The sequence below is a fragment of the Lutjanus erythropterus genome, chromosome 6 (assembly GCF_056507025.1).
Source record: "Lutjanus erythropterus isolate fLutEry1 chromosome 6, fLutEry1.hap2, whole genome shotgun sequence".
Classification (NCBI taxonomy): domain Eukaryota; kingdom Metazoa; phylum Chordata; class Actinopteri; order Lutjaniformes; family Lutjanidae; genus Lutjanus; species Lutjanus erythropterus.
Window position 1 is genome coordinate 17020221 of NC_139322.1, and position 17736 is coordinate 17037956.

Consider the following 17736-nt stretch of genomic DNA (forward strand, 5'->3'; position numbering starts at 1 on the left):
CAGCAGTCCTCATATCTCAGGGGTTTACTCCATTGTTGCCCTTGATAATAATCACTTAGTTGGATTTGTCCTAATGTGATGACAGAGACTGAAAGCTGCGCTCAGGAACATGACGGGCACATATCGGCCCTGTGAATCTCTGGCTACAATTAGGAAAATTGCATGGATGCCGGCTCTGTTAATCCAATGTGGAGCTGGAAAAAGAGGCTTTTTGGGGAGTCTTTGTGTGATAAGCGTCGACAGCTTTCTGAGTGCGAGATGCAAGGAGCAGTGACCAGCTAAGTGTAAAGCAAAGATTTGAAGTTTTCTGTTGTCAGGTGAGCGTGAGCACAAAGTCACAAAGGTCATTCTGTCTGTAGAAAGGTGTATATCGTGATCTGAATTGTCATCATCTGTCAAAAGTAGTGGAGCAAGAATTCAGATCTTTTACTTAAGTGAAAGTACCTTCTGTCACAAACAAAACTCCTGCATTAAAAATGTTTCTTGAGTAAAAGCATGCTAGTATAATCAGAAAAAATGTACTTTAATTGCTAAAAGTTAAAATACTCAGTGCAAAAAAACATTATATATGATATAATAAGTTTACTCATTACTCTTGTGTTAATGTAAAATTAGGATTTTACAGTCATCATACAGTTGTTGTAGTTGTTGAGATGGAGCTCAAAATGAACTACTTTATACAGGACAACAACTAATGATTATTTTCATAATGGATTAACCTGATGATAATTTTCTTCATTAATTGATTGATTGCTCGAAAATAGTGAGAAATGCTGTCGCAGTTACCCAGAGCCCAAAGTGACATCTTCAGGTTTATTTTGTCCAACCAACAGTCCAAACCAAACAATTAACATAAACATTCATACATAAATACATGAATAAAGAAATTTCAAAAGTGTCAGTTATTAAAATAATTAATATATTTTATAAAGTTGTGAAGCTGGAATGTTTTTGTATAAAAAATGACTTTAACCAGAAGTTTTCAGTGTGGGAAGTGAGGCTCCAAGCAGTTTCAGGGGCTCAGTGAATGGAGATGAAAAAATATTATGTTAGTTGTCACGTTAGTTATGAAAAAAGAAATCACACAGAATAGAATGAATGTTTGCTATTTGATTAAAAAAAATCCTCCACAAAATGAAATACAGTATTGGGGAATATTACTGTCTTTTCCCACTTTCCCACAGTCAGAAACTAATACTGTAAATATCTTTGGATAGAACTTTTTTTTATGTATTTGAAGTAGTCTGAAGGTATGTCAAAAAGCAATATGATCCCACACATATCCAGGAATTTAGCAAAACTAACTAAGCTTTAGATCAGTCAGTCAGTCGGTCAGTTGACCAATTGATTAATCAACTAACAGTTTTGTGAGTCTATCCATTACAGCTGCCAAAATCTGCATTACGACTAAATGGAACCATGAAAACCCTCCCAGTGTTCCCCACTGGATTAATGAGGTCAATACATGCGCTCCCCTAGAGAAAATATCTTATGCCATTAGAGGGAGCCCACAGCTGTTTCACAAGATTTGGGACCCATGGATGACCTATATGGAATCGGGTCAATGTATAATTTAATTATTTACCTTTTTTTATTCCATTCCCTCTGTCCTGTGTGTGAGGGGACGGACAGAGCAGCAGATCGGTCAACATGTAGAGGGAGAGGACGTGCATATGGGTGTTTCTATGTTTTAAATGAGAGAGCCGATATCTCTTGTCATGGCACTGGTTTTGTGTTGTGTTGTTTCAGTGTTTCAGTATGTCATATAAATGAATGTGGAAAATGAATAAATAGAATTTTCCAAAAAATCAACTAATAGTTTCATCTGTACTTGTATACTGATGTAATGTTGGGTAGTTTAATTTATAACAAAACATAGTATTTTATAAGCTCTTTTTTTAAAATCTTGTTATTTATTACTTAACACTTATTTGTAAAGTAACTAGTAACTAAAGCTGTCTAATGTAGTGGTATAGAAGTAGAATACAGCATGTAAAGATTCAGGTTAAGTGCACATACCTCAAATTTGTACTTAAGTACGGTACTTCATTAAATGTACTTAGATTCCTCCGCTGTCTGTCAAACATGTTTGACACTAAATTAAATCTCCACTATGACACCTTAAGTCTTATCAGTTGTGTGGTGTGACCACATTAGAGCCGACTACTTCTCTGGAAACTCTAGACCTAATACTATAAATAGAGTTCAGAGGTACAGGTTGACATTACCATGCACTGACCGACTGTGTAGTTACAACACAAAAATAAATCACAAAAAAACATGTTGAATCACTTACCCAAGTGCTTTGTTGCCATGACGCAGATATTTTCACTTCTGTGAGCTGAGTTTTTGAGGCACCCATTTCTGAAAAATTCTGCTACTATGCTAATTCAAAGGAGATGAATGAAGCTGATTTCTGCTGCTCAAGGGTGTGAAAAACAACAGCATGTCTTTCCAGAAACTAAGTTTCAACTGTTTTCAAAGGGACTGTTTCTGAGGTTGAAAGTAGTTCCAATTAAAACTGCTCTCACCGAGGCCTGTGGGTTACGTAAGTGAGCAACTGGGTTATTGTTTCAGAAAAAGAGTTGGAGGTTTTCAAAATTGTTAAAAGTTTTGAGCACAAAAAAATGAAATTTCATTCACCTCTATTGTACTGAGTTGGTGCAAGAAATCGTAGAGACAGACCTCTCGAAACTACAGCCTGATCAATATTTGATTTTTCTGGCCGGTCTGATAGGGAATCGAAAGTTTTTAAAAAATCTAGAAAAGATATATAGACTGAAACTCATAAAATAAACAAATATCTTGATGTAGATCTCTTGTATTTCTTCTTTTTTTATATTTGTGAGCAAGATACAGTAAGTGGGACTGTATATAGTTGAAACTTCTTGTTACATATTGGCCAACATATACATTCATGCGATATACCTGCACTAAGCTAATATCTGTCGATTTATCATTGATGAGGCATTTTGAAAAAGATATTAACAGTGAAACATGAAAAAAATATAGATTTATAGATTTTGTCACTCATATTAACTTTTGGAAATACAGCTTCCATAATTTGGGGCCTTTGGAGGATATAAACAGGAAGTATAATGTTTCCATGGAGTTATGCCAAATTAGCCATTAGCAGCTCCTGTTTGCAGTGTACCCGTAGATGTACAGAGAGCTATCACTGGATTACTTTGATACTGAACAAAACGTGATGATTCTCTGGTAAGTTTTGCGGTCATGAGGCGCAAACTTTTTCTGTGATTTTTTTTGCAGACTTATGCATGCTTATTGGGTGGCACTGGGAATCATGACATCCTCAGAAAGTGGAGTCATACTTGTAGAATATTAGATACTTGTAATTTAAGATTATTCAGTTTCTCAAACTGACAGATGCAAAACATTTTGGTCTTAAACTGGAATGGAGTGGAGACCTTATGAGCATGAATGATGCCTGTAATACTGTGTGTGTACAGTGTATATTGCAGGTCTATGAGTCTGCATATTCCTGTTCTTCTCCAAAAACTTTGCTGTGACATGTTATTTTAAGGGAATCTTGTAACGTTGCTTTTTTTTTTTTTTTTTATCTCTGCTTAATACTGAAATATGTAGAAGTAGCATCCAAAAATGACTACAGCAGCTCAAATAGTGAGTAGGAGCCATAGAATCCCTATTTAATATACAATCTGTGGTTGAAGTGAGTTGTTTCCCCCACCCTCTCCTCCCCAGACTTGAGGAAGCTCAGGCAGGCTGCAGGAACGCTGCAGGAGTGCAAGGCAGGTGCAAAATCATAATTTGACAACAACAAGCGACAGCAGATTCTACACTGTATCTGAAAATACACACACTGTAATTTGAGTTCAGTGATTGGCTGATTTCTGCCTGCCAGACACCATTAGCATATATCTCACTTTAACAGTTATAAACATCTAATCCTTATGAAAGAGTTTAAATAATTTCTGAAACAGACATTTACTCATTTGGTGAACAAACGTGCTAATGACAAATCGATACTAATTGATACTAATAGAGGTTTTTTTTTTTAGTCCTTTAATCCTCTGATTTACCCTAATTCTTTACCTCCATATGCTTTGTTGAAGTAACAACCATGCACTTGATATGCTGATAATTCTCCTTCGGGCAGCTTGTCAATCAGGTTTCAGAGAACCTGTGACTGTGGATTGTTATAAGTGTGCCTCCTAGTACACAAGAATGAGAACAGCAGCTGCACAGATTTCTTTAATTTTAGATGACTGTAGGGAATCACCTAAGAAGTGCTGAGGTTAACCTTAATATACTTTATATACACCCAGACTCCCAAAAGCTGCCCAGTTTATGCTTTGTACGGCATTTGGCTCTGTTGTTATTGAAGTCAGTCGTATTCAGACGTTCTGCTCTTTCAGTAAAAGCTATTCTTACACAGAAAGCCGAACCAACATCTCTTGTCTACTGACAGCATTAACAATTTATAACAAGTCATGATGTAATTCAGACTGCTACTGTAAATATAATGTCATCCCTGAAATTTAACTGAAATCAGGTTACGCTTATTTTTAAACCTCAGAAAAATGTCCCACTTTTGAAGAAGTGCTGCGATCCAAGAGAGACCACACTAAGATATTTTTGTAGTCAAATGCATTGTTCTGAGAACAGCCTCTTGGTAATTAATTACTCATTTAAATGTCTAATTAAACAGATGACACATTAAAACACTGTCATATGCATTCATTTGCACAAGAAAACTAGCATTATGTTATCAGGGTCTGCTGAATTCTGTTACTAGAAAAATGTTTCCCATATTTTGGATTTAATCAATGTGATGATATCTGACAGAACTGGGAATGATGGATACACTGCTTAAAGGTGCAGGATGAAACTGAGGAGAAACAGTTGACAGCTGAGTCTGTTTCACAGGTTGTCAAGTTACAGATGCTAGACTTGTCGTGATACCAGATTTGGATGCAATACTAGTATAAAAAATAGAGAAAGACCTGCACACAGCGTTAGTACAGAAAACGTCACTGAACACACCAGCATCGGCGTTTTGATGCTATAATATAAAAGATATTGTATTGTTATAAGCATGTTTTATTGAAAAAGTCTTGAAGTATCAATACTTTGGACTGGTGGCTTGAAGATGGTTGACTGTTAAGTCTCATTTTCAGGTGGTCAAATATTGTGTTTCGGGAATGAGACTTAACAGTCAGCTCCAGTCCAACTCTAACTCCAGTCTCCAGTCATAGCCTAAGAGCTTTTTTTTTAAAGCAGTGGTTCTCAATCTGGAGGTTGGGGTGCCCAAAAGGGTCATGAGATAATTCCTGGGGGCCAGATGATTGTGGAGAATGAAATAAAATAAAATAAAATATTGTGACAAGCAGCACAGAAGGAGACTCAAGAAGCAACTCTCAGCAATGTCAGAACCTTAATTTTTCACATAAACAATTTGATTTGACTTTGACTTCTATTTTAAAGTCATGATTCAATTTGAATTTTCAATTTTAAAATTATTTCAGACTTTCGAGTCTTGTTTTGTAAAGATCGTTGGCTTTATATCGCTGTCATTTATATGTCCAAATTCCTCTTTAAGAAGACGTATCTATGTGGTGTCAAGTGTGATATGATTGTGGGTCATATTTTAAGTGTTGTATTTTTCTTTGGACATACGTAAGACCCAATAGTAGGTGAGGTGAAAAAAAATACTGGGAAAATCATCAATTCTGGTTTTGATTTCAATTATTGGAACTGAGAGCTTGATTTTTATTTGAATATTGAAGTTGTAACACCTCTAAACATAAGGGACAAATACTCAAAAATGTGCAAAATACAGGTGTCCTCAAGAAATGCCACAGCGGCCTTGTTAATGGCTAAAACTATAAACCAGCACAAAAATGCCAATGACCAACATAAACCATCAACATTTACATTTTGTAACATAAAATATAAAAAGGGGGTTTGCAAACAGCAACCTGATTGCTACCTTGAGAATCTTTGTTCTAAAGCTTGAAAACGGAGCCAGGAGGAGGAACAGAAGTCTAGTTTATTGTCCGAGCGATTGAATTACATCATGCTTAAAGGTTCTTATGGAACTGTTGCTCAATGATGCCAAAAATAAACTGCCTACCCCAGGTTTTAAGAAACTGTTATAAGGCACAGAAAGTTCAAATGAAATGGGGTCTGTGTAAGCCAAGAGCTGGAAATTAAAGATATAAACCTTTGATTGCCTCAAAAACTGTTTTTAGGGCACATGAAAAGTGAGCTGATTTTCTTTTGAACAGTCTATTTTAAGCATAACTGAGAGTAGAAACTACAATTAGCTTTTGTTGAGTAGATATTGCAAAATGAAGTGGCTGCCGAATCTGTTACACTCAAGTTGTACGTTTGAGGGTTAGACAGAATGTCGGTTTGACTTTTCAGTGCAAGGTGATTGTGTAATACAAAGACTGTAGTTAGATTTGCAGCACAACAGTCTGGCTGGTGTGTCTTGTTCCGTGCTGTGTGTGTGTGTGTGTGTGTGTGTGTGTGTGTGTGTGTGTGTGTGTGTGTGTGTGTGTGTGTGTGTGTGTGTGTGTGTGTGTGTGTGTGTGTGTGCGTGTGTGTGCATGTGTGTGTGTGATCTCAGAGACACAGAGGAAACCTTCCACCCTGTGGTTGCGCTGCACTGCTGCATCCTGCTCGCTGCTCTGCCAGTTCTGCTGCTTGCATCCGCCCCTCGATGCGTCTTCGCAGCTCTCAGTTTGACCTCATTATCACCATCATTACCATTGGTATTAGTCGCTGCACCCTTCATTGTCTTTGTCACTGACATCTTTATTATAATCAACCAGCAGCAGCAGCAGCAGCAGGCGTCAGTAGGGCTATCACCACCGTCCTCATCACTCTCAATATGCTGTTATTATCGTTGTCATCACTTTACTCATAATGTTCTGAAATGAAGACAGATGCTAGAATAAACACTCTCGCACCCTAACTGTGTGTCACTGTCGAGCGTGCTGCAGGGGCGTCGTTGTAGCGTCTCCTCCTCCGGAGTCTTGTTCACCACTTGTGAGCTTCACATACTGTTAAGTACGCTGCTAGACATGCGCTCCCATCCTGCATTGTGTTCGCTGGCGGTTCAGAAACGCACCCCTCGTATGTGTTTCTCCTCTGAATATTTCAGAAGGGGGGCTGACAAAATGCAGGCAGAAACAGACCGCTGATGACCTCCTTCTCATCGCCTCCTCCTTTTTTTTTTTCCCTTTCACTCACTGTTTCCCCCTCCCTGCGCTCATCGCACATTCTCCCAGGCTTCCCCGCTATTTCTCTCACTGTCTTCATCTTCTTCGTCTCATCACTCTCTTTTCTCTCTCTGCCCTCCCCCACTGTTTATCGCACCCTCCTCCCCTCCTCTCCTCGTTCCTCTCCTTCGTGTTTTAAGTGCGCTCCCCTCTTTCTCTTTCCGTCATCCCCCAGTTTTCTTCCATCTTCTCCCACCTGTCTGTCCTTTCATCCCACTCATTTGTCTCATCACCTCCTTCCCTTTCATTCACTCTCTCCTTCCCTCCACAGCGTTGTACTCTCTGTCTGCCTGCCTGCCTGTCTGTCTATTCCATAAAGGGCTGTCTGAGGCCTCTGCTCTGCTAATTCATTCGCCGTGCATCGCCTCACATATCTGCAGGGTCAGGCAGACAGACAGAGAGAGAGGGAGAGGGAGAGGAGAAAAGGAGGAGGAGGAGGAGGAGGAGGAGGAGGAGGAGGAAGAGAGGAGATCTGGTGGAGGAGAGAGGGAGAGGGACCAAGAAAAGAGGACATGGAAAAAAAGATGCAGTTTTATCTCCAAGAAACAGAAAGCCAGAGCCAGATCCTGTGGTGGTATATTCCACAATCTCATGCGCTCTCTCTCTCACACACACACACAATATATACAGGAGCTTGCCATGACCTCCTTCTGCTCACTGCCTGCTTTGTCATTTTGCATCCCCGATGTTCAGCTTTCTTTCTAATCTAATACTTTAACCACATTGCTACCATTGTCTCAGTTTGTAAAGGAATGCACATGTGTATGCATGTGTTTGTCGTTGTGCCCCTGGGATACAATGTGCAGAGCAGCAAGTGCAGGTATTGAGAACTGAAAAATTCCAAATGTCTTGTGCAGATAAGTCAGTAATTGTGAACACATTTGTACCTCAAACTGAACATATTCTCTGTTCAAGTGACATTTTGGAGACTCTGCTTCAGGAGCTGCTTGCACCAAGCTCACACTTCACCTACTTATAACATAGATATTTACTGTGCGTGTATACTGTATGATGGAGATTTACGCTTCACTAAATTAAAACAGGTTGCGCCACACAAACTAGTTCTTACGTGGAGGTTGCTTGTTAATGAATATTCAGGCCTGCACCCAGTGGATGTCAGGTGTAACTCTAACTAGCTGACAAATCTAACATTAGTTGTTTTATATACGACCCAATTAGATTGACCATAACATGAACTATGGTCAAAATATCTTTTCAAAATGCTGTTTAATAATGATGTGAACTAGGAGCATTTTAGACGTAGAGTTTACAAAACACAATGCAAGTACCATTAGCCTAACTGATCAAGCTTTTGTAAAAGTAGATAAATCTGATATTTCAAGCTAATTCTAAACTGCATGTATTCAGTTAAGTCTTTATCTAACTTGTTTCTCCATTCATACTGTACTCATACATTCATACTGTACTCATACAGTATGAATAAAAAACAAGGTTTCCAGCATTCACTGCATACTGAATATTCAGTATTCATACTGTATCTAAACAAGATCCAAAATGAATTTCTTGGCTCATCTGCCAATGGCAGGTAAACTGAGAAAACAGCAATAAACAATTTTACTGGTCATAAAACAGGATCAAGCATCACTTGACTGAAATAATTGCCTCAGGTTTGTAGTATGCAAACTCATCTTTAGCATCCATTTAAAGAGATAATTATAAAGGTAAAGGTAAACTTTATTGTGATGCATAAAAACATACAAAGTACAGTCAGATTCAGTTTCTGCATTCATAGTATTGTGAGCAGCTGCTGTGTGGCACCCGGGGACCACCTCCAGTTCAAAGCCAGCACCTTAGTCAGGGGTCCTAACAGGAGAGTTGACCTAGTATACATGTTTTTGATGGTGGCGCAAACTGGAGCACCCAGACGACACCTACATAGACATACGAAGAACATGGAAACTCTACACAGAGAGGCTGTGTCCGAACAGGGATTCCAACCCTTGAGGTCTGCAGGGCGCAGACCTCAAGGACCTGGCCCTCAAAAATAGAAAATGTATCTGCCACCTGGCCAGTGACCCTGACATTTACCTGCATTTGGAGTTTGGCAAGTGTAATTTTGAAACCTGTATCTAAATATAACAAAGTAATAACCTGCATTTACAAAGGATTTGTAGTTAAGTAAGCCAAAGAGTGGCCTAAAACTGATATTTTTGGTCATTGTGTTACAGCTTGTGATACTACACTGACTTTCTGTCTACATTGCTTTTGATAGGACAACTCTCCAGATGTTTCCTAGCAAGTTGATGTGTCCTTGCAATTACTATATATAAGTTAAGTTTTCATCAGTTTAATTATTTAAGTTTTAATGGTGACATCAAATTGGGTAAACGCCTTGTTTGAAACTAGGTAATAGTTATTAAGAATTTAAAGGACTTTACACACAGTCAGGGCTAATCAGAGGTGGAGAAAGTGTTGATATTGTTTATTTAAACATACAATACCAATACAGCAATGTGCACAGTAAATACACTAATCTGAATTTGAAGGAGTGTGCATAAGACTGACATGACACCATCATAGCCATGACATGACACCTGTCATGAACATGAAGGAGTCTTGAATGTTTATGACTGTTGTCAATATAGTGTCATTCAGGCAATTGTGTCATTTTTAATGTAAAGTTTCTTTAAACTTGAATGAGGCCTGCTATGACATGTTTATGACTGGTTATGTTGTCTGGTCAATGTCAAGTTGTCATAACAAAGACATCTACTTCAATGTCAACTTTACATTAGGAAACAACATAACTGACATAACTCACAAAGATTCAGTCTTGTTAATGACGGGTGTCATGTCATGCTTATGACAGTGTCATGGCGGTCTTACACACACTCCTTCAAATAAAGCATAACTGTTGTAATTATATCATATTCTTATATCATATACATCATATACAAACTCTTATTTTACATTTCTGTTCATGAACATCTAAAAAACAAAAGAATCATGTAAATAAGACACTTCAGAGATCTTGGTTGGGGTTTTATTTTATTTGCTTTGGGCAAAGGCAGGCGAGCCAAATCACCTTGACTTCTTATCTCGCTTTGAAAAAGAAAGAGAATACGTTTATTTCTGAAAAAATATTTCTTTAAAACTTCAACAACACATTGTATTCTCTGAGCACACTGAATGTTTTGCACATAAAACCTTATTTTGCAAAATGTACTGTATATAACTGCAACTGTCTTATAAATCCAGTGGAGTGAAAAGTACAATGTTTACCCCCCTATAATGCATGCAGATCCCCTCAGAGATCATTTTGTCTAACTGTGTGTGTGTGTGTGTGTGTGTGTGTGTGTGTGTGTGTGTGTGTGTGTGTGTGTGTGTGTGTGTGTGTGTGTGTGTGTGTGTGGAGTGGGTGGCTGTGGAGGGGTTCTTTTGCTCTTGTGCGTCAGAGAGGTGAAAGTGTTACCTCGTTTGTAGTACAACACTCACTACAATATGAAGCACTGTTTAAAAAATTGAAAGTCTTGTAGTGAGTGTTTGAACCACTGTTGATTGGAGGAAAAAAGAAAGTGTTCTGCCAGGAAATGAAGTGTAGCAGCAGTGGATCTGGTCCTTCCATCAGAAAGACGCTACTCTGGGGAGCTCAGTTGGTTTTTCCTGTTCAAACCAACACAAGAAACTCTCTGGCTAGTCAAGCGAATGTTACGGTATCATTTTGATCTTTTTTTAACAATAAAAAGAAGGAGCGTGATGAAACATTTTTGGCGTGCTCATACTGGCTGCCTTGTAAGGTGTTCTATTTTCTGTGCATTATTCTGCTAGTGAGTCAAAAATAGAAACTGATATGTCAGAAAGAGACAGTGACAAAAAGCCAGAGGCAAACCGAGCACACACACACAGTTTCTCGCCTCACTCTCTGCAGCATTTCTTCAGTTTGTTCTTATCTCTCATGTCACTCATATGTTGTGCCTTTTTCTCTTCTTTCTTCCGCCCCTCATATCTCTGCAGGTTTTCCTGAGCAGACGGTCTGTGTGGCAGAGTTTTAGCTCGAGTGGAAGTGAATGAGTGAGAAGCGAGAGGGAGTGGGTGTCATGGATGAAGGCAAGACAAATGTCGGGGACCCTAGTACCTACCAGAACTTGCTGCTTCTGGGAGCCATTGCAGCAGCATCCGCCTTCGTGGTCACCATCCTTATTGTCCTCGTCTGCGTTGGCTGCCAAAGGTAAGAGGACTGGTCACGTGACTTGGGGAAAAAAAAAAAACTAGGGGGGCGGATTGAAATTAAAAAAGGAGGACAGCCAGAGTTTTATCATCTCTGCTGCCAGCTTTCCATGCCCTCCCAGATCACTCTCATCATCCACTCCTTCTTTTATGTCTCTCAACTTCTTCTGAACTCTTCTCCTCCCTTCTTTCTCCTCCTCCCTCCATCCATCCTCTCCGTCTCTTTTATCCACTGCTCTGAGCCGAGTGGCAGTAATGAATGTTAATGGCTGCGAGTGTCAGATCAGATGAAATGATGTTTACAGGACACTGAGGAGACAGGCCAGAGTCAGAGCAGCCTCACGTCACCCCTTCTCTTAAGCAGACTCCTCAGCAGGCAAAAGCAATGGAGCACCCTGCGGTTTAAAGAGGATCAGACTCTGAGCCAGGCAAGAGCAATGGAACAGCCTATGGTCTTTTTTTTTTTTCTTTCACAACCCTCAGGGACCAATCAGAGGCTGCACTGTGGCTTTGTTGCCATGGGATACACAGATAAGGATGTAGAGAAATGTCAAACCGGCTCATGTCATGGAAGTAAAATCACACTATTGTTAAGATCTAAAGAATGATGCCCCCAACTGGATATCGGTAATGTTGACTGTTCAGTAGTTCTCCAGTTCAAATTCACTTTGTCATGTGCAAAAGCAATAGATCCTGGAAGGAGGCCTAATACTATTGATTTTCTGCAATTTATTTGAAAATGCCCCACCCCGCATTGGTTCTCTGAGATTATATGGATTATAGTATCTATTTTATAAGACCTTAATCTAAAACTTGCAAAATAATGGATGCCATTCTTCACATTTTGGTGCCTTCATGGCATTTTTACCTTAAACCCTCCCCTATGCCATGTTATTATGAACATCTCCAAGGGGAGCTCTCTTCTCCGTCTCATGGTCCCCTAGGGGTATGATGGCCATATGTTTGCACGAATAGGATTGAGTTCCAGCTCACTGGAGGAGACAATAGCAACTCCAGTAACATGGATCTGACACAGCTGACTGTGGTACTTCTTTTTTAAAATTTTTATTTTGAATTTTCCATATGAAAGAACAGGTAGCAAGATGCAAGATACATCTCCTGTTCTAACTCCTCCTCCCCTTTCCCACCACCCATCCCCTGCATGAGTGTAAGCTGATGTCATGTCCCTGTCTTAAGAAAGACCTCGCCCCTCTTTGGGTGAAAACAAGCACTGTGAAAGCAGCCAGTCAGTACAGTGTCTGTGTCAAACACTTCATCACAGGTTAGTTAATTATGTTACTGAGTAAATGGCATGTGTGATGATTGTCCCTGTAAATCAAGGTGAGAATCTTAGTGATAGTGAAACAAAAGTTTTTACTGTGAAAAAATATGGCCCTACCATAAAACATCTGCTTTTAGAATGGATTCTGGTTTAACACTCTGTCCACTCAAAAAAGTGCTGAGATAAGAGGGTATTTTAGCATTAATAATTCACATAGATTGAACTGATGATGAACCTTGTGAACAGTATAAATTAATGTAAAACCAACCTCTTTCTTCTTCTCTTGTCTTGTATTTAACAGTCACCATGTGAAGCACAAACGGCTATCAAAACAGAGCGGCACAGATGTCAGTTTACAGTATAGACAGATTACCTAAAAAGTCAAATTAAGTGTCTTAATGATGTGAAAGGTGACAGAGGTCTGATATTCATTACCTGGAGATTCAGTAAGGTAGTTGTATATGTCAGGATTGTCCACTTTGATGGAAGCAGGTTGAAAGGACCCCTATCTCTTAAATTATTTGTATGCAACAACGCTGATTGTTGACATAGCATATTTGATTACCTGACTGGCTGTAGGATTTGGGCTCCTAAAAGCTAAAAAACAAGAGGGTTTTCTTATTTTGTGCGTTTAAACTGGCAAAGACCTCAGAATTCGTATTTACCACCAGTCAAATTAGAATGGACATGGAGGAGCATGATGCAGGAGCACCCAGACGGACAGCTGTCATCCATCCAATGTCAGTTTACATACCAGGTTTCTCCCTGCCTATCTAACTGCACTAAAAGTTGCCACCATTTTTAGACAAAAACAAAATTATTGTGCCTGTTATCAGCAAGTGCTTCGGTGCACTTAAACGTTACACGTGGCACTCGATCGTGGAGGCGATGGGAGAATGACACAGCCTTACCTCATAGCCACTTTATGAGCAGTTGTACTTGACAGATTGGCATGTCAGGGTGGCTATTTTGCTTGATTAATACGTCAAAAGCTGTTAAAAGTGCCGTGCTTGTGTCCTACTCCGAGTACCTTGTCAGTTCATTAAGTCCATTAAAAGTGTGTGACAACGATCCCACAGTTATAAACTCTGAATCATTATTGTACAAGATGTCTTCTGTTGGTTCTGTCTCTACCCCATCAGATGCAACAAGTGGGGCCGTCCATAAATTACCATTGAATGACACAAAACCAATGTTTTTTTCAACACCATTGTGCTGACTGACTTTTTCATGCTAAGTTATTTTGATTGTTAATGTGTATTCAGGTTATTTTGCATAATATTTGAATAGAAATATTACATCATCATTATTATTATTACAATTTCAGTTATTTCAATTCAGTGACTCCAAATCAATACTAAATACTATTACTACACTGGACAAATAGTATGCACCTCTATCTATTGGGTTTTAGTGCTTCTTCTTTTTTATATTAATACATTTATGGAAAATTTATGATTTTCAGGCTCTGTGTCCTTTTTTCACTTTTCTCTCCACTTTCTCTTTCTGCCTTCAAGTTGTTGAGGAAAAATGGAAATTGTGATTTTTTTCACTTAACTGTCAGGCTCTAAAGGTGCGTGTCTAAACTGTGTACAGCTGCACATGCCATGAATGTTTTACAGCCTTTGATGCCCTTGTCTCAAAAAAAAAAAAGAAAACAGGGAAAACCCTGATTCATACATATATACATGCAAACATCCATAGGTACATGTTAATTTCGGAAACATCAGACCCAAACAACAGTAACTGGACATACTGCACATGCTGATAAATACATAAAGAGGAAGTGGGAGGGAACGCAACTCAAAATATACCTTTTTTTAATTAGAAAAAAACATAGACACACACAAAAATGAAATATATAAATAAAATACAACACTATGCATGTGATGTATAAGTTAGTGACTACATAAGCTCTTTGTTTTAGTGTCTGTCCTATCATTATAGTGTATAAGGTAAACATTGCACCATATAATGGTGGCATTTCTTATATTCTGTTATATTTCAAGCAACTTTTATAATAAGATGATATTTGCAGGATTTCTGCACCTATTTGCAAACCAGAAATGCTATTTATTGCTACATTGTGTTTTGCAGCACAGCAGTAAGATCTCACCTAATACGAGAGGCAGATCCTCAACCTCCGACGTGAGAGAAAAGGGGGTGGGGGGTAGAACACTTCTCACATTCACACCTGCACCCAGGAGCTTTTCCTTTCTTTCTTCATCTCGGCACTCTCTCTCACCATATCAACCGTTTCCTATAGCTACAGACTCCTCCAGAGATCCAAGTAACACTACACTGGATACATTTGTTGCACAAGACGCGCACCAGAGGAAAGTAAAGTGAAACGGCAAAGGGAAGCTGCATGAAAGAAACTGCAAAAATAATAATTGTGAGTTTGATTGGTGTTATCATGAAAAGACTCGGAAAAGAAAAAGTTTCTCAGTGAAGGACATCCTCCGCTTTGGCAAAAAAACCTGAGTCACACTCCACTCACTGTTTGACTGGGCTCTTATTAACCAAGGACTTTCGTGCCCTAACCAGGGTTGGATGCTGATAGTATCTATCTGCTCCGAGCTGAGTGTGTGTCTATGTTCTCTCTCTCTCTCTCTCTGTCCACCGGCTCCCGTTGACCTTCCTCACTTTGATGTTGTGTCAGAAAAAGCAAGAGCAAGCACCCCCCAGCCGGAGAGAAAGGGACATCTGTAAATATGGTGAGACATGCTTTCATTTTACTCCCTCTTCTCAGCCCCCCACTCCCCGTCTCTCTATCTCCTTCTGCTCTTTTCCATGCATCCTTTCTCCCTGAAATGCTGGATGTACACAGACATATTAAGGTTGCAACTATTTTCATTATCAATTCCCCATCGATTAAATGCACAATATGTAAATTCTGCAGCAAGGGGTCTCTCTCTCACATTAAATCAATAAGAAAAGACAGTTTGATGATATCAAGTGGATGTGAGGTAGCATGGGCTCATGGGAGTTGCAACCATAGCTGATGAAAATCTATCTGACATGACGCAGGCAGACATGATGCAGGAAGAGGTAATATTAAAGTTTTATTCATGTTACGTTTAGTCACTTGACTTCCGTCTTCATTCCCTGATGTATCCAATGTATGCTGTGTTTTCCTGGAAGTTATAGCAACTATCTAGCAACAGCTAGCAGGAAACGCACTATTACCTGGAATAAATTGTGGATTTCTCTGCGTCAGGCCATTATTAGAAACATTTGGAATAATGTAAGTGCACAACTCAACAAAATATACAACGTATGTCTCACATTTTTTGTCTTTTTAATGCGTAAATGTAAAATGATTATTTTCAAAATAATCATTCACTCTAAAAGAAATTGTGAAAAATGCTTAACACAGTTTCCCAGAGCTCAAAGGGACGTCTTCAAATAGCCTCCTTTGTCTGACTAAAAGTCCAAATCCTAAGAGTCTTCATTTACTATTATAAATGTCGAAGAAAAGCAGCAAATTCTTACATTTAAGAAACTGGAACCGGCAAGTATTTAACATTTTTGCTAGAAAAAATTACAGAAATTACTAATGAATTATTAAAATCATTTGCAGCTAATTTTCCTTTAGTTCTTTCAAATTGAATAATCCATGGGTTCCCAAACTTTCTCATGTTGAGGACCCCCACAATAGACGCACATTTAAACCATGGACCTCCAGTTTTAGAGGATTTTGCCTTAAGGATTCCTTTCTGAGATTTTTTTTTCTTTTAGGTTTGAAGCTAATAAAGTCTTAATGCTCAATCAATGATTAAACTGAGATTAGTATAAATTGCAATTGGGCAAGCCTATTCATTCCCTTGTTGTGCCAGATTAAAGGTTAAATTAAAGGTTTCTACTCCTCCTTTTGCTTGGGACCCCCTACAACCCATTCAAGGAGCCCTGTTTGTCCACACACCCCAGTGTATAAAACCACTGGATTAATTGTTGCAGCTCTAATGCATATACATGTGTTGGTATGTTTTATGCCTGTGTTAATCTGTCCACATGTTTGTGACAGCAGGGCACCCTTCGACATCCTAAACTGAACTCTATGAGCAAATCTGACACCAGGTTGCACGAGATCAATCGCTTCCCCTGCAATGGAAACTGTAAGTGATGAGTGACAGTTTGTATGTGACAATCTATGATACACAACCCTGAGCTGTTACTATTTCAGCCCTGTCCTCTCTCGCCCTCCTCCTCTTCCTCTTCTTTTCTGTGCAGCTGTTAGTAAGAGCCGTCCAGCCAGCATGGACCTCCTGCTCCTCCACAGCCGGCGCTCCCAGACAGACCTGCGGCCTTCCCATGGGCGCCAGCTTCCCCAGATCCCCACCAGCCCCCAGGGATCTGGCCAGGGGGGAGGAGGGGAGGCAGGAGATGGAGGAGGAGGAGGAGGAAGTGGTGGAGGAGGAGGAGGAGGAGGGGGAGGAGGAGGAGGGGAAGCTAGAGACCACACCTACACCGAGGTGGGCATACGGAACAACCCCACCCCCACCCACTGCCTGGATGACGGGCTGTATGAAAGTGTAGGCGTTCGAGAAGGTGACTCAGCCCCGAAGGTACCTGCTGCCCCGCCTCCCACGTCAAACAACACTCCGGCCACAGTCAGAGCTGCCCAGAGCCCCCCAGCTCAGGCCAACGGAGCTCGCAGTGGGAACGGGCATGGAAATGTACGTACATACACACATATACACTGCAAACTTAAATTATGATTTGACTGTAAAGCACCCTGTGGAACTGGCCTGCCACACACACATCCAGTGATTTACATTTATCAGACAGAAAACTCCTGATGGCGTCTTTTAGGTCAGTGTGTTTTCAGTGACAGTGTATGCTTTCTGAGTGAGAATTGTTGCCCGTGACGAGCTTATTTTCAGATATAAATGAAGTGTTTTGGTGGCTTGAGTGAGTTTTGGTGGTGAGATTAACTGTTTGACCAAAATGCATGTTAGTAATGCAGACTGTATGTAAATGGATTCAGTACTGACC

The 17736-nt window shown here is 39.7% G+C and overlaps 1 protein-coding gene across 2 annotated transcripts in view; it reads left to right on the top strand.

Annotated features, from left to right (window-relative positions):
* The window catches only part of LOC146325105 (uncharacterized), a 62366-nt gene that overhangs the window by 28852 nt on the left and 15778 nt on the right, over window positions 1–17736 (top strand). Inside the window, exons 2-5 of one of the 2 annotated variants that reach the window (XM_084720913.1) lie at window positions 11244–11457; window positions 15401–15455; window positions 16766–16856; window positions 16972–17417. In XM_084720913.1, coding sequence (XP_084577039.1) covers window positions 11297–11457; window positions 15401–15455; window positions 16766–16856; window positions 16972–17417 — 753 coding nt within the window. In that variant the 5' untranslated portion in view covers window positions 11244–11296. The remainder of the gene's footprint in view (window positions 1–11243; window positions 11458–15400; window positions 15456–16765; window positions 16857–16971; window positions 17418–17736) is intronic. The other variant, XM_084720914.1, reaches the window with a different exon arrangement.